Source organism: Nerophis ophidion, linkage group LG27, assembly GCF_033978795.1.
Source record: "Nerophis ophidion isolate RoL-2023_Sa linkage group LG27, RoL_Noph_v1.0, whole genome shotgun sequence".
Lineage (NCBI taxonomy): Eukaryota > Metazoa > Chordata > Actinopteri > Syngnathiformes > Syngnathidae > Nerophis > Nerophis ophidion.
This window is the reverse complement of record NC_084637.1, coordinates 23867606-23886488: the sequence shown is the minus strand read 5'-3', so window position 1 is coordinate 23886488 and position 18883 is coordinate 23867606. Positions and strand designations below refer to the sequence as shown.

General features: G+C 40.2%; 1 protein-coding gene across 1 annotated transcript in view; it reads left to right on the top strand.

Moving 5' to 3' along the window:
* The window catches only part of plxna3 (plexin A3), a 112935-nt gene that overhangs the window by 77531 nt on the left and 16521 nt on the right, over positions 1-18883 (top strand). Inside the window, exons 20-30 of the mRNA XM_061889482.1 lie at positions 127-220; positions 7227-7346; positions 7410-7529; positions 7595-7738; positions 7810-8044; positions 8119-8261; positions 13669-13824; positions 13890-13990; positions 14059-14125; positions 14200-14346; positions 16654-16813. Coding sequence (XP_061745466.1) covers positions 127-220; positions 7227-7346; positions 7410-7529; positions 7595-7738; positions 7810-8044; positions 8119-8261; positions 13669-13824; positions 13890-13990; positions 14059-14125; positions 14200-14346; positions 16654-16813 — 1487 coding nt within the window. The remainder of the gene's footprint in view (positions 1-126; positions 221-7226; positions 7347-7409; positions 7530-7594; positions 7739-7809; positions 8045-8118; positions 8262-13668; positions 13825-13889; positions 13991-14058; positions 14126-14199; positions 14347-16653; positions 16814-18883) is intronic.

The window sequence follows — 18883 nt, the reverse complement described above, 5'->3', positions numbered from 1 at the left end:
CCTTCGCTGTTCGCCAATCACGACACCCTTTGACACCGCCCCCACTCTGTGTGTGCGTGCGTGTGCGTGTGCGTGTGCGTGTGTGTGTGTGTGTGTGTGTGTGCGTGTGTTTGTGTGTGCGCACAGTGGCAGCACAGTGATCACAGTTACAGGAACCAACCTGCTCACCATCCAGGAGCCCAAAATCCGAGCCAAATATGGTGGTGTGGAAACAAACAACGTAAGAACATCACGTGTTTACCATGTCCACTGATGCCGGTAGCGCGTTACTTACAAACCATGTTTCCATACGAGTTGGGAAATTGTGTTAGATGTAAATATAAACAGAATACAATGATTTGCAAATCGTTTTCAACCCATATTCAGTTGAATATGCTACAAAGACAACATATTTGATGTTCAAACTGATAAACTTTTTTTTTGTGGAAAATAATCATTAACTTTACAATTTGATGCCAGCAACACGTGACAAAGAAGTTGGGAAAGGTGGCACTAAATACTGATAAAGTTGAGGAATGCTCACAAACACTTATTTGGAACATCCCACGGGTGTGCAGGCTAATTGGGAACATGTGGGTGCCATGATTGGGCATAATAGCAGCTTCCATGAAATGCTAAGTAATTCACAAACAAGGATGGGGCGAGGGTCACCAATTTGTAAGCAAATTGTCGAACAGTTTAAGAACAACATTTCTCAACGAGCTATTGCAAGGAATTTAGGGATTTTACCATCTACGGTCTGTAAAATCATCAAAAGGTTCAGAGAATCAGGAGAAATCACTGCACATCAGCGATGAAATTACGGACTTTTGAGCCCTCAGGCGGTACTGCATCAAAAACCGACATCAGTGTGGAAAGGATATCACTATATGGGCTCAGGAACACTTAATAAAGCAACTGAATAGGGGTTGAAAAGGATTTGCAAATCATTGTATTCCGTTTATATTTACATCTAACACAATTTCCCAACTCATATAGAAACAGGGTTTGTAGTAACGCGTTAGTCTAATATGATGTCTTTTTTCATTAACGACAAATCTAATGCGTTACTATTTCCAAACCAGTAGTCAGATTAAAGTTTATTTAATCCAAGTCACTGTGCGTTACTATTTAGTTTTTTTTTTTAATTTTCCCTTGTAAAAAGACATTTTATTTCTTCTTGCTGTCTTGGAAAGTCAAGTAAGCGACAAGTCACGTTTTTAGCATGAGGATGACACACGTTTGTGACACCGAAATGAACAACAATGGAGGACGGAGAGAGAAGCGCGTTTTCAAGTTGGAAATACGGTCATTATTTCGAGTTAAAGAAGTTGGTCAGGCAGTATGTTGTCGAGGAAATACTGCCCTTAAAGGCCTACTGAAATGAGATTTTCTTATTTAAACGGGGAGAGCAGGTCCATTCTATGTGTCATACTTGATCATTTCGAGATATTGCCATATTTTTGCTGAAAGGATTTTTTTTTGTTTTTGTTTATTAAATCAACATAAAAATACACAAGATACACTTTCCATTAGTGCATCAACTCCCCAAAGAAAATCCCTCCCTCCCCCATTCACACTCATCCACACCCACTCACACAAAAAAGGGTTGTTTCTTTCTGCTACCAAAATTCTGGTTCCCACAACATATATAACACAGTCTGCAAGGGACACAGTCCCTGAAACACACATGATTGTGTGTGTCGCCAGTCCACTAACACTATCATTAATTACTATTTCTAATATAATTGTTTTATATGATTTCATTTTGTTTTTTATCCAAGAAATGTATTTTTTTTCTTTCTTTTTTTAATCTCATTTTATTTTATTTATAAAATAAAATAAAAACAAAAAAAAACTTATCTTCACCAGACCAGGTTGTTAATGAAATTAGACTTGTCTAAAAGGTTTTTAAAACCAGGTCCAGTCCAGACAATGTCCAAGTCGGGCTCAGCAACACACACACCCTCATCCATGTACAACAACAAAAATTAGGGAAACAACAGATTGCATATAAGTTATAAACAAAATTACATTTTCATAAAAAGCATTTGTGTATAGTCCATATTATGTCCAAGTCCGACTCAACACACACCTTAGTTTTGTACACTCAAAAATAGGGAATACAACAACAGATAGCATATATGTTGCTGTTGTGGCATATCTATAAACATTATTACATTTTCATAATAAGCCTTTAAGGATTTCCCATCTTTTTTTCATGTTTTTTGGCATCATTATCGTTGTCAATCATGTATCTTTCTAAAGTTAAAAAATACTGAATAAATGTTCGAAAGAAAGTAATACTAAGTGAATATCTATTTTTGGCCTTAAAAATAAACCTTTTACTAAGTACTATAATTAAATTGACTAAGTCATGCTTGTCAATAAACTCTCCTAAAATAACAGAAACTACTACATCAAGCTTCATAAACAAACCAATCCTTGAAAACATTTTTTCAACTTCCACCCAAAAAGAAGACACAATATGACAATACCAAAACAAATGGAGGGTGGATTCAGACTCCTGACAGCAAAACGACAATCATCTGACTCAGTCATATTCCATAGTTTTAACATTTTCCCCGTGGGTAAGAAGTTAGAAATAATTTTAATTTGAAAATAACGATTTTGCACATCGATGAAAGGATTTAGTAGAGAACGTCCACGATAAAGTTTGCAACTTTCGGTGCTAAGAGAAAAGCCCTGCCTCTACCGGAAGTCGCAGACGATGACGTCACATGTTTGATGGCTCCTCACATATTCACATTGTTTTTAATGGGAGCCTCCAACAAAAAGTGCTATTCGGACCGAGAAAACGACATTTTCCCCATTAATTTGAGCGAGGATGAAAGATTTGTGTTATATTGATAGCGACGGACTAGAAAAAAATAGAAAGTTTTTAAAAAAAACGCGATTGCATTGGGACGGATTCCAATGTTTTTAGACACATTTACTCGGTTAATTCTGGGAAATCCCTTATCTTTCTATTGTGTTGCTAGTGTTTTAGTGAGTTAAATATTACCTGATAGTCGGAAGGGTGTCTCCACGGGTGTCTTGACGCGCAGTGTCTCAGGGGAGTTGACAGCAGCTATGGACGGCACAAGCTCAGCTTTTCTCCGATAACAACTGACTTTTCAACCACAATTTTCTCACCGAAACCTGCTGGTTGACATTTGGTAGGGATCCATGTTGGCTTGACCGCTCTCTGATCCATAGGAAAGTTTCACCTCCGTGAATTTTAAACAAGGAATCACTGTGTGTTTGTGTGGCTAAAGGCTAAAGCTTCCCAACTCCATCTTTCTACTGTGACTTCTCCATTATTAATTGAACACATTGCAAAAGATTCAGCAACACAGATGTCCAAAATACTGTGTAATTATGCCGTTAAAGCAGACGACTTTTAGCTGTGTGTGTGCGCAGCGCTCATACTTCCTAAAAACCCGTGATGTCTTGCGTACACGTCATCATTACACGACTTTTCGAAGACGAAACTCCCGGGAAATTTGAAATTGTAATTTAGTAAACTAAAAAGGCCGTATTGGCATGTGTTGCAATGTTAATATTTCATCATTGATATATAAACTATTAGACTGCGTGGTGGGTAGTAGTGGGTTTCAGTAGGCCTTTAAGCACAGTTGACTCACCCTCGTTTCGTGCCATAATAAACAAGATCCTCGCTACGATCAACGCGGACTTGCCTCACAGAACATCCGTTTCGTCTTACCTGGGGATGGAGTATGCACACATGGAGAGCAACCTGAAAGCTGCACTCAATGAGGAATAGACTTTCTGACAAGAGGTTTAAGGGGCTTTTGTTAATGAGGTACAAGCACCGGTTTGCTCGCCCCACGCCACTGTTTGACTCATAACTTGATTAAAACAATAGAACAATTAGAGCTAACATGTGGTGTTATACACTGTTTTATAAAACCACGCCTAGCTGCTCTGATGTTGTGAACAACAGGTTCACTGTTCATAAGAAAAGTTTGACATCACTTAATAGTTACATTTACATTTGTAAGTTTTGCTACTGCAGTATTAACAGTCAGGTATAAAAGACAGTATTTATTTTATTTAATAAAAAATTAATAATTTATGTCAAGTGCTGTGAAGAAAAACAGTCTTTTTAATATAAAGATAGATAAAACTAGTATTTATGTCTAGTAAAGAAAGACTCATTATTTATTTGTTTAATATGTAAAAAAAGTATTTATGTTAAGTGCAGTTGTTGATGTTAAATAAAGTGATTATTGGCGAAACCGCTTGTCATTTTTATGTTGAGGCGGCGGAGGTAGTGTCGGTAGCTGCATTGCTGAATGTAACTAATAAAGTAACATGTAGTCTAACTTAGTTACTTTTCAAATCAACTAATCAGTAAAGTAACTAAGTTACTTTCTAAAGGAGTAATCAGCAGTCATTAATCAGATTAGTTTTTCAAGGTAACTGGCAACAATGATCATGTCCCATGTTTACCATGTCACATGTTTACGAAATAAAAAACATTTTACGGAATCGCATGTGTATGACATCACATGACTGTGAGGCGATATTATGATGTCACATTTGACATCACATGGTATTATGTCACATGTTTGTAACGACACATATTTAAGACCACTTGATTATGATATCATGTTCGACAACACATGTTTACGATATCACGTGTTCGTCATCACATGTTTATGATGTCACATGTTTGACATCACATGTTAATGATGTCACGTTTGACATCACATGTTTGACGTCACATGTACATGACATCACATGTTTGACGTCACATGTTTGACATCACCCGTTTATGATGTCACATGTTTGACATCACATGTTTATGATGTCACATGTTTGACATCACATGTTTATGATGTCCCTTGTTTATGATATCACATTTTTGATATCACATGTTTATGATGTCACATGTTTGACATCACATGTTTATGATGTCACATGTTTATGATATCACATGTTTGATATCACATGTTTATGATGTCTTATGTTTGACATCACATGTTTATGATGTCACATGTTTATGATATCACGTTTGATATCACATGTTTATGATGTCACATGTTTGACATCACATGTTTATGATGTCACATGTTTATGATGTCACATGTTTATGATATCACATGTTTGATGTCACATGTTTATGATGTCACATGTTTATGATATTGCATGTTTGATATCACATTTTTGATATCAATCAATCAATGTTTACTTATATAGCCCTAAATCACTGGTGTCTCAAAGGGCTGCACAGACCACCACGATGTTTATGATGTCACATGTTTGACATCACATGTTTATGATGTCCCTTGTTTATGATATCACATGTTTATGATGTCACATGTTTGACATCACATGTTTATGATGTCACATGTTTATGATATCACATGTTTGATATCACATGTTTATAATGTCTTATGTTTGACATCACATGTTTATGATGTCACATGTTTATGATATCACGTTTGATATCACATGTTTATGATGTCACATGTTTGACATCACATGTTTATGATGTCACATGTTTATGATATCACATGTTTGATATCACATGTTTATGATGTCACATGTTAGACATCACATGTTTATGAAGTCTTATGTTTGACTTCACATGTTTATGATGTCACATGTTTATGATATCACGTTTGATATCACATGTTTATGATGTCACATGTTTGACATCACATGTTTATGATGTCACATGTTTATGATATCACATGTTTAATATCACATGTTTATGATGTCATATGTTTGACATCACATGTTTATGATGTCACATGTTTATGATATCACATGTTTGATATCACATGTTTATGATGTCACATGTTAGACATCACATGTTTATGATGTCACCTGTTTATGATATTTCATGTTTGATATCACATTTTTGATATCACATGTTTATGATGTCACATGTTTGACATCACATGTTTATGATGTCACATGTTTATGATATCACATGTTTGATATCACATGTTTATGATGTCTTATGTTTGACATCACATGTTTATGATGTCACATGTTTATGATATCACGTTTGATATCACGTTTATGATGTCACATGTTTGACATCACATGTTTATGATGTCACATGTTTATGATATCACATGTTTATGATATCACATGTTTGATATCACATGTTTATGATGTCACATGTTAGACATCACATGTTTATGATGTCACATGTTTATGATATTACACGTTTGATATCACATGTTTATGATGTCATATGTTTGACATATGTTTATGATGTCACATGTTTGACATTACTTGTGTATGAAATTACATGTTGATGATGTCACTTGATTATGATATCACATTTTTGACATCACATGTTTATGACGTCATGTTTGACATTGCATGTTTATGATGTCACATGTTTGACGTCACATGTACATGACATCACATGTTTGACGTCACATGTTTGACATCACATGTTTATGATGTCACATGTTTATGATAGTACATGTTTGATGTCATGTTTGACATCACATGTTTATGATGTCACATGTTGGACATCACATATTTATGATGTCACATGTTTATGATGTCATATGTTTGACATCACATGTTTATGATGTCTTATATTCGACATCACATGTTTATGATGTCAAATGTTTATTATATCACTTGTTTGACATCACATGTTTATGACATTACATGTTTATGATGTCACTTGATTACGATATCACGTTTGACATAACATGTTAAAGACGTCACATTTGACATTGCATGTTTATGATGTCACATGTTTGACATCACATGTTTATGATGTCACATGTTTGACATCACATGTTTATGATGTCACATGTTTGACATCACATGTTTATGATGTCACTTGATTATGATATCACATGTTTGACATCAAATGTTTATGACATTACATGTTTATGATGTCACTTGATTATGATATCACATGTTAAAGACGTCACATTTGACATCACATGTTTATGATGTCACATATTTGACATCACATGTTTATGACATCACATGTTTATGACGTCACGTTTAAGATGTCACATGTATATAATGTCATATGTTTATGATGTCACATGTATATGACATCACATGTTTATGATGTCACGTGTATATGTCATCACATGTTTATGTCATCACACCGTCACGTTCAGGACATCATTAGGCTAGCTAACTTAGCATGCTGCTAATATTTAAGATGCAGAGCAGCGATCATGACCTCTGACCTGCCATCCTCCTAAGTCGGTGGTCTTCCTGTCATGCAGTTTTGCAGCGTGGTCAACGACAGCGCCATGACGTGTTTGTCTCCCGGGCTGGCGTTGGGCAAAGCACAGCCACCAGAGGGGGCGCTACGTGCTGACGAATTTGGCTTCATCTTGGATCAGGTGACGTTTTTTTACCGGATGTTTTGGTCTTGGCTGACTCCACTTTCCCTCTTGGCCAAGCAGGTGTCGTCTCTGCTGGTGCTGAACTCCACCCCCTTCACGCACTACCCAAACCCCATCTTTGACCCCTTGGGGACGTCTGGGATCCTGGAGGTGAAGCCTGGTTCGCCCATCATCCTCAAGGTGAGAAACGGCTGACAGGAAGTGCGGCCTGTGAAGTATTTGAACGGTGTGGTGTACTCGCGCAGGGAAGGAACCTGGTCCCGCCCGTGCCCGGCAACAACCGCCTCAACTACACCGTCCTGATCGGAGAGTCTCCCTGCTTGTTGACCGTTTCCGAACATCAGCTTCTCTGCGATTCGCCGGAACTGACGGGGGAGCAGCGTGTGGTGGTGAGCTAGCCCCGCCCCCATCACGCCGTCATCCGACTGCAAATATATGACATCGAGCTGTGGTCTCGTAGATCCTGGTGGGAGGTCTGGAATTCTCCCCGGGAACGCTGCACATTTATTCGGACAGCGCTCTCACGCTGCCCGCCATCATCGGCATCGGAGCGGGTGGCGGCGTGCTGCTGGTGGCCATCATCGCCGTGCTCATTGCCTATAAGAGGAAGACCCGCGATGCCGACCGCACGCTGAAGCGCCTCCAGCTGCAAATGGACAACCTGGAGAGCCGCGTGGCGCTGGAGTGCAAAGAGGGTGCGCACGCCATCACACAACAATCTCTGTGTGGTCATGTGTGTGTGTTGTGTTCATGTGTGTGTGTTGTGTAGCCTTTGCAGAGCTGCAGACTGACATTCAAGAGCTGACCAACGACATGGACGGAGTCAAGATTCCCTTCTTGGAATATCGCACGTACACCATGAGAGTCATGTTCCCTGGAATAGAAGAACATCCTGTCCTCAAGGAGCTGGACGTATGTCTCACACACGCACACACACACACACACACACACACACACACACACACATACACACACGGTGGGCGAAATAAGTATTTGATCCACTGCTGTTTCAGTAAGTTTATGTCAGTATCGTTTTCTTTCATGTTGATGGTCATGTAGTCTATTCCAGTCTTGAGCAGGTTTCTTAAAGGCCTACTGAAACCCACTACTACTCACCACGCAGTCTGATAGTTTATATATCAATGATGAAATATTAACATTGCAACACATGCCAATACGGCCTTTTTAGTTTACTAAATTGCAATTTAGAATTTCGCACGAAGTATCCCGTTGAAAATAGTGCGTCTGCCTCACAATACGAAGTTCCTGCAGTCCTGAGTTCAAATCCAGGCTCGGGATCTTTCTGTGTGGAGTTTGCATGTTCTCCCCGTGAATGCGTGGGTTCCCTCCGGGTACTCCGGCTTCCTCCCACTTCCAAAGACATGCACCTGGGGATAGGTTGATTGGCAACACTAAATTGGCCCTAGTGTGTGAATGTGAGTGTGAATGTTGTCTGTCTATCTGTGTTGGCCCTGCGATGAGGTGGCGACTTGTCCAGGGTGTACCCCGCCTTCCGCCCGATTGTAGCTGAGATAGGCGCCAGCGCCCCCCGCGACCCCGAAATGGAATAAGCGGTAGAAAATGGATGGATGGATCCCGTTGAAAACGTCAGTATGATGACGCGTGCGCGTGACGTCTCGGGTTGTTGCGGACATTTTTTTCCAGCCCGATCCCAGTTAAAAGTAGTCTGCTTTAATCACATAATTACACAGTATTCTGGACATCTGTGTTGCTGAATCTTTTGCAATTTGTTCAATTAATAATGGAGAAGTCAAAGTAGAAAGATGGAGGTGGGAAGCGGTGTATTGCAGCTGCCTTTAGCAACACAAACACAGCCGGTGTTTCCTTGTTTACATTCCCGAAGGTGAAGTTTTACTATGGAACAGAGCGGTCAAGCGAACATGGTTCCCGACCACATGTCAACCGGAAGGTTTCGGTGAGAAAATTGTGGTTATAAGTCAGCATTTACCGTAGACATGAGCGGAGCTTGCGTCGTTCTTCCTGCAGCTGTCAAAGAGGCAGCTGCGTGGCTTCCCTCAGAGACACTGGCGGTCACCACACCCGTGGCCACACCCCTCCGACCTTCAGTTACGACAGTATAATCTCACTAAAACACTAGTAACACAATAAGCAGTTATACGATTTTCTAAAATTATACTAGCAAATGTGTCTAATAACATCTGAATCGCTCCCACGGCCCTGTCTTTTTATTTTTCTCTATTATTCACTCTAACTTTCCTCATCCACAAATTTTTTATCCTCGCTCAAATTAATGGGGAACTCGTCGCTTTCTCGGTCCGAATCGCTCTTGCTGCTGGTGGCCATGATTATAAACAAAGTGAAGATATGAGGAGCTATACAACCCGTGACGTCACGCGACATCGTCTGCTACTTCCGGTACAGGCAAGGCTTTTTTATTAGCGACCAAAAGTTGCGAACTTTATCGTGGATGTTCTCTACTAAATCCTTTCAGCAAAAATATGGCAATATCACGAAGTGATCATGTATGACACATAGAATGGACCTGCTATCCCCGTTTGAATAAGAAAATCTCATTTCAGTAGGCCTTTAAAGGGACAAGACTCATTTATGTGCTTCATGCTCGCTGGTTGGTAGGCGATCAAATATTTATTCAAATTTTTTGTCCATCCCATCCATTTTTTTACCGCTTGTCCCTTTAGGTGTCGCGGGGAGTGCTGGAGCGGGGTGTATAAAGTAGTCAGGATTTGTCACGGATACAAAGGATTCTGGGTATTTGTTGTGTTGCATTTATGTTGTGTTTCTGGAAGGATGTTCTCCCGAAATGTGTTTGTCTATCTTGTATTGGGTGGCTTTACAGCGTGGCGCATATTACTAAGAGTGTTAAAATTGTTTATATCACAACCATTAGTGTACTCTGTGTCACCCAGTATGCCTTGCAGTCGTGTGCGTGTTGCCGCGGAAGCCACACACAACATGATGCTGGACTGACAAGCAGATCGTTCATGTTGTAGAAGGTGACAAAGCCGATGGCTTCATAGCACGCCCTAATACTTATTATCTGGGTGTCTGCTGGCAGTCATTCTAGAGAATAATAGCGTCTCCTATTGTCTTCTTCGCTTTATGACACGGATCTTAAATGGCTCTTTGAATTGCAAAGGATACCGATCCCAGAACCATGTATATCAAATATTTCCGGATGGTTCAACCGCCACCCGCCCGAATCTAATTAAAATCTATTTTTTCGTCATGTCACCCGCCCGACCTGCGGTTTATCCGCGGACTCCGCGGATGAGACCGCAAACCGCACATCTCTAGTAGGAATGGTGTTCCTGGGATTAGGAACACCTTTTCTCCTCCAAACATATTTTGGGGTATTGTGGTCAAACAGAAAAATTTTTGCTCATCTGATCACTGAACTTTCCTGCAGAAGATTTTTCTCTTTTTCCATGAGATGTCAGAAAATAAAAATCTGTAAATTACCTGCACCGCTTTATAAGCAGCAGGGTTCAAGGTCTAGTAAAAAAGGACGGCCTTATAGTCCAGAATTTAAGGTATTTTTTGAAAAGATATATCAGGAGTGTCCAAACTTTTTCCTCTTACGGTCGCACACTGACAAAGTAAAGCATGTGGGGGCCATTTCGATATTTTTCATTTTCAAAACCACGGATGGAATACAATATATATACTTTTTTTTAAATGTACTTTTAGGGCTCTCATCAAGTCAAGATTGGAAGGATCTCATTCATAAAAATGTTAAAAATAAGTCATATTATTATCATTATTTCATCGCTAAAATGTCTAGATCAATTTCAGATTCATGCGACCTTATAAGGTTTTACTTTTTTTCATGTTTTCATGCCCTTTATTTTAAAGGGAAGCATGTTTTTGTGACAAAAACACAAAATATGCAACGTTTTCTCTTAATTTCCAAAGTGGAATATTTGGTGTGAAGTAATTGGAGCCTAATAGGTAAATAATTGATTCCATTGAGTTTGATGCATTATTATTTTTTGAGTAATGACAGATATTTTTACATAACACTCAAATTCTCTGAATCAATAAAGCTCCATCATATAAGTGTTAAAATAATAAAAAAAATGTTGTATTATTATTTTACTTTTAATGTTATTATTATTTATTCATGTTTTTTTGTTTGTTTAATGCCCTTTTTGTATATCAAATACATAATATGCTGTATTTTCCATAAAAAAATATTTCTAAGTGGAATATTTGACTGGAGCCTTCAATAGTAAGAATTCTGTAAAAATCTCCGTCGATATAACGTTTACATTTCTTTTTTCATATTTTAGCCATTTATGTTAAAGGAAAGAATGTTTTTCTGACAAAATCACAAAATATGCTACATTTACTTTCCAAGTTTTTAAAGTGCAATATTTGTTTTTATGGCAATTGCACAGAATATGCAATATATTACCCCAAAACTATTTTAAAGTTGAATATTTGATGTGAAATAATTAAAGCCTTAAATAGGGCAATCATTCATAAAAATACTTGATTTTGATTCATTATTATTTTTTGAGCAATGATCCACAAAGCTCCCCACTCAAAAAAGTGTTAAAAATAAATCACACACTTTTTTTTTTTTACTTTGAATGCTTAATCAAATTCCGATCAATCAGTCTTTTAAAAGTTTTTATAATTTTTCAATTTTTTTTTTGTTTGTTAGTTTTATGGCCTATTTGGCAAAGAACAAAATATGAAATTTATTTCAAAGTGTAATATTTGATGTAAAGTAATTGGAGCCTAAATTGGGTCAATAATTCGTAACAACATAGATTTTTTTTATTATTATTTTTTGAGCCTATGACTGTTTTTAAGTGAAAAAATAAATTATACACCTGTTTTTTAAACTTTGAATGTTTAAATCTCTAAATCAACTTCCGATGAATCCGTCTATTACAAGTTTTTATCATTTTTTTCATGTCTTTTGTTTGTTTTATGGCGTTTTTGTCAAAGATGACAAAAAACTAAATATGAAATACTTTCCCCAGAAATTATTTCAAATTGAATTATTGAGTGGGTCAATAATTCATATCAACATTGATTTTGATTCATTATTATTTTTGGAGCAATGACAGTTTGAAAAAAAATAACAGTGTTTAAGTAGAGTCAACATTTGCATTTCAAACATCTTCTTGTGTGGTTTGGTTTAAATCAAGATAATTTTGGGATTGTCTTAAAGGCCTACTGAAATTAGATATTCTTATTGAAACGGGGATAGCAGGTCCATTCTATGTGTCATTCTTGATCATTTCGCGATATTGCCATATTTTTGCTGAAAGGATTTAGTAGAGAACATCCACGATAAAGTTCGCAACTTTTGGTCGTTAATAAAAAAGCCTTGCCTGTACTGGAAGTAGCAGACGATGTGCGCGTGACGTCACGGGTTGTAGGGCTCCTCACATCCTCACATTGTTTATAATCATAGCCACCAGCAGCAAGAGCAATTTGGACAGAGAAAGCGACGATTTCCCCATTAATTTAAGTGAGAATGTAAGATTTGTGGATGAGGAAAGTTAGAGTGAAGCATAAAAAAAAGAAAAGGCGAAGGCTCCAGGCGGCGGCAGTGGGAGCGATTCAGATGTTATTAGACACATTTACTAGGATCATTCTGGAAAACCCCTTATCTGCTTATTGTGTTAATAGTATTTTAGTGAGATTTTAAAGTCATACCTGAAAGTCGGAGGGCTGCGGTGAACGCCAGTGTCTCTGAGAGAAGCCAATGGAGGATCCAAGATCACAGCTGCCTTTTTGACAGCTGCAGGTGGAGGTCGCATAATCCACTCAAGTCTCCGGTAAGAGCCGACTTAATATCACAATTGGTATACATGTAGAGAAACATGTTCGCTTGACTGCTCTGTGTTAAAGCTTAACAACAAACAAAGAAACACCGGCTGTCTTTCGGTTGCTAAAGACAGCTGCAATCCACCGCTTTCCACCAACAGCATTCTTCTTTATAGTCTCCATTATTAATTGAACAAATTGCAAAAGATTCAGCAATGCAGATGTCCAAAATACTGTGTAATTATGCGATGAAAAGAGACACGTTTTAGCCACGAGCGGTGCTGGGCTGAAATGTCCGCTCCAACCAATAACGTCACAAACACAAGCGTCATCATTCTGCGATGTTTTCAACAGTTTACTAAATTGCAATTTAGTAAACTAAAAAGGCCGTATTGGCATGTGTTGCAATGTTAATATTTCATCATTGATATATAAACTATCAGACTGCGTGGTCGGTAGTAGTGGGTTTCAGTAGGCCTTTAATAAACACGGTTGTGTGTGTGTCCGTCCGTGTGTGTGTGTGCGTGTTCAGTCTCCAGCCAACGTGGAGAAAGCGCTACGGCTCTTCAGTCAGCTGCTCAACAACAAAATGTTCCTGCTGACCTTTATCCACACGCTGGAGGGCCAGCGCTCGTTCTCCATGCGCGACCGCGGCAACGTGGCCTCGCTGCTGATGGCGGCGCTGCAGGTACCACTTCCTGTCTGTCCGTCCGAGTGCTACCGCTGTATGCTAACGGGCGTGGCTTGCGTCAGGGCCGCATGGAGTACGCCACGGGGGTGCTCAAGCAGCTGCTGGCTGACCTGATCGAGAAGAACCTGGAGAACCGCAACCATCCCAAACTGCTACTGAGGAGGTCGGCGCCCCACCTTCCCTGGTCCCCCCCCCCAGCCCCTTGTGACCTTTAACCTTTGCGTTCCACAGGACAGAGTCCGTGGCCGAGAAGATGCTGACCAACTGGTTCACCTTCCTCCTGTACCGATTCCTCAAGGTGAGCGTTCACACTCAGACAGTTGGAAAGAAGGACGCCATGTTTTAAGACTACACCCCCCCCGAACCCCCCAGGAGTGTGCAGGCGAGCCTCTGTTCATGTTGTACTGCGCCATCAAGCAGCAGATGGAGAAAGGTCCCATCGACGCCATCACGGGCGAAGCTCGCTACTCTCTGAGCGAGGACAAACTCATCAGGCAGCAGATCGACTACAAGCAGCTGGTAACGCACACACACACACACACACGTACAGTGTGGCAGACGCACACACACACAGCGTGACATACATGCAAGCAGCTTGAAACACAGACGGACTAGCAGACACACACAAGCAGAGTGACTCACACAAATGCACACAAACAGACACACATAGTGACACACACACGCATGCATTAATGACATACACAGATTACACACATGCCCATCCATCCATTTTCTACCGCTTGTCCCTTTTGGAGTCGCTGGAGCCTATCTCAGCTGAATTTGGGCAGAAGTGAAGTGAATTATATTTATATAGCGCTTTTTCTCTAATGACTCAAAGCGCTTTACATAGTGAAACCCAATATCTAATTTTTACATTTAAACCAGTGTGGGTGGCACTGGGAGCAGGTGGGTAAAGTGTCTTGCCCAAGGACACAACGGTATTGACTAGGATGGCGGAAGCGGGGATCGAACCTGCAACCCTCAAGTTGCTGGCACGGTCGCTCTACCAACCGAGCTATACCGCCCGGAAGGCGGTGTACACCCTGGACAAGTCGTCACCTCATCGCAGGGCAACACACACATGCATTAGTGACATACATACACACACACACACACACACACACATGCATTGGTGACATACACAGACACACACACAGTGACACACACATGCATTAGTGACAAACATACACACACACACATGGATTGGTGACATACACAGACACACACATGCATTAGTGACATACATACGCACACACACACACATGCATTGGTCACATACATAGACACACATAGTGACACATGCATTAGTGACATACACACATGCATTAGTGACATACATACACACACATGCATTGGTGACATACACAGACACACACATAGTGACATACACACATGCATTAGTGACATACATACACACACATGCATTGGTGACATACACAGACACACACATAGTGAAACAGACACACATGCATTAGTGACATACATACACACACACATGCATTGGTGACATACACAGACACACACATAGTGACCCATGCATTAGTGACATACACAGACACACACATAGTGACACACACACATGCATTGGTGACATACACAGACACACACATAGTGACACACACACATGCATTAGTGACATACATACACACACACATGCATTGTGACAGACACACACACATAGTGACACACACACATGCATTAGTGACATACATACACACACACACACATGCATTAGTGACATACACAGACACACACATAGTGACACACACACATGCATTGGTGACATACACAGACACACACATAGTGACACATGCATTAGTGACATACACAGACACACACATAGTGACACATGCATTAGTGACATACACAGACACACACATAGTGACACACTCACACATCCATTAGTGGCATACACAGACACACACATAGTGACACACACACATGCATTAGTGACATACATACACACACACATGCATTGTGACATACACAGACACACACACATGCATTAGTGACATACATACACACACAAACACACAAACACACATGCATTAGTGACATACACAGACACACACGCATTAGTGACATACATACACACACACATGCATTGGTGACATACACAGACACACACATAGTGACACATGCATTAGTGACATACACAGACACACACATAGTGACACACACATGCATTAGTGACATACATACACACGCACACGTGCATTGGTGACATACACAGACACACACATAGTGTCACACACACATGCATTGGTGACATACATACACACACACACACACACACACACACACATGCATTGGTGACATACACAGACACACACATGCATGCAAAGTGACACACGCACATAGTGAAACACACAGACATCGACACCCACATGCATTAATGACATACACACGCACACATGCAGTAACATACACGCACACATGCATTAGTGACATACACACACACACAGCCTTAGTGATATACACATACACACGTGCATTAGTGATATACACACGCATGCAGTGACATACACACACATGCAGAGTGACACAGACACAGTGTAACACACAGTCAGACACACATGCAGTGACTCACTCACACATGCAGAATGTCACACACAAACAGCTTCCCACTCAAGCAGGAGGACAGAAACACACACACACTTGCAGAGTGACACACACACTTGCAGAGTGACACACACACAGAGAGTGAGACAAACACACATGTGGAACTGCATACACACACATGGAGGGACACACACAATGCAGAATGAGACACATTTAGACAAACACCCAAAGAGGCAAGTCCACTGACCACAGATCTTTTCCCAGACGTTGATGTGCATCCCCCCTGAGGGCGAGGCGGGCACAGAGGTGCCAGTTAAGGTGCTGAACTGTGACACGGTGACACAGGTCAAGGACAAGCTGCTGGACGCCGTCTACAAAGGCATCCCCTTCTCGCAGAGACCGCAGGCCGACGACATGGACCTTGGTAACTTCCTGCTCACACCTCACATTTAAGTCCAAAGAAACAACTGTAGTACGCTTTTATTTTGAAACTTGCAAGTCAAGACAGAGATTTGTCTAAAACAGGAAGGAGAAGTTTGTCTTGTCTTTGAATTGAAGCACAGAATGACGCCCGAGTCCACGATGCTGTTAACATTCACCAACATCTGTGTGTGTGCGTGTTAGTACGCTCTTATTTAGAAACTTGCAAGTCTAGACAGAGATTTGTCTTAAACAGGAAGGAGAAGTTTGTCTTGTGTTTGAATTGAGGCACAGAATGACGCCCTTGTCTACGATGCTGTTAACATTCGCCAACGTGTGTGTGTGTGCGTGTTAGTACTTAGTACGCTTTTATTTTGAAACTTGCAAGTCAAGACAGAGATTTGTCTTAAACAGGAAGAAGTTTGTCTTATCTTTGAATTGAAGCACAGAATGACGCCCTTGTCTACGATACTGTTAACATTCGCCAACATGTGCGTGTAAGTATGCTCTTATTTTGAAACTTGCAAGACAAGACAGAGATTTGTCTTAAACAGGAAGGAGAAGTTTGTCTTATCTTTGAATTGAAGCACAGAATGACGCCCTTGTCTACGATACTGTTAACATTCGCCAACATGTGCGTGTGTGTGCGTGTAAGTACGCTCTTATTTTGAAACTTGCAAGACAAGACAGAGACTTGTCTTAAACAGGAAGGAGAAGTTTGTCTTGTCTTTGAATTGAAGCACAAAATGACGCCCTTGTTTACGATACTGTTAACATTCACCAACATGTGTGTATGTGTGAATGTTGGTACGCTCTTATTTTGAAACTGACAAGTCAAGACAAATACTTGTCTTAAACAGGAAGGAGAAGTTTGTCTTGTCTTTGAATTGAAACACAGAATGACACCCTTGTTTACGATACTGTTAACATTCACCAACATGTTTGTATGTGTGAATGTTGGTACGCTCTTATTTTGAAACTGACAAGTCAAGACAAATACTTGTCTTAAACAGGAAGGAGAAGTTTGTATTGTCTTTGGATTGAAGCACAGAATGACATCTTTGTCTATGGTGCTGTTAACGTTCCCCGTTTGTTTGTATGTGTGTGTGTGTGTGTGTGTGTGTGTGTGTGTGTGTGTGTGTGTGTGTGTGTGAGTACGCTCTTATTTTGAAAATTGCAAGTCAAGACAGAGACTTGTCTTAAACAGGAAGGAGAAGTTTGTATTGTTTTTGGATTCAAGCACAGAATGACATCCTTGTCTATGACGCTGTTAACATTCCCCGTGTGTGTGTGTGTGTGTGTGTGTGTGTGTGTGTGTGTGTGTGTGTGTGAGTACGCTCTTATTTTGAAACTTGCAAGTCAAGACAGAGACTTGTCTTAAACAGGAAGGAGAAGTTTGTCTTGTCTTTGAATTGAAGCACAGAATGACATCCTTGTCTATGATGCTGTTAACGTTCCCCGTTTGTGTGTGTGTGTGTGTGTGTGTGTGTGTGTGCGTGCGTGTGTGTGTGCGTGCGTACGCTCTTATTGTGAAACTTGCAAGTCAAGACAGAGACTTGTCTTAAACAGGAAGGAGAAGTTTATCTTGTCTTTGAATTGAAGCACAGAATGACATCCTTGTCTATGACGCTGTTAACATTCCCCGTGTGTGTGTGTGTGTCTGTGTGTGTATGTGTGTGTGTGTGTGTGTGTGAGTGCGTGTGTGCGTACGCTCTTATTTTGAAACTTGCAAGACAAGACAGAGACTTGTCTTAAACAGGAAGGAGAAGTTTGTATTTTCTTTGGTCTGAAGCACAAAATGACATCCTTGTCTATGATGCTGTTAACATTCCCCGTTTGTTTGTGTGTGTGTGTGTGTGTGTGTGTGTGTGTGTGTGTGTGTGTGTGTGTGTGTGTGTGTGTGTGTGTGTGTGTGTGTGTGTGTGTGTGTGTGTATGTGAGTACGCTCTTATTTCGAAACTTGCAAGTTAAGAGAGAGACTTGCCTAAAACAGGAAGAATAAATTTGTCTTGTCTTTGAATTGAAGCACAGAATGACGTCCTTGTCTATGATGCTGTTAACATTCACCAACGTG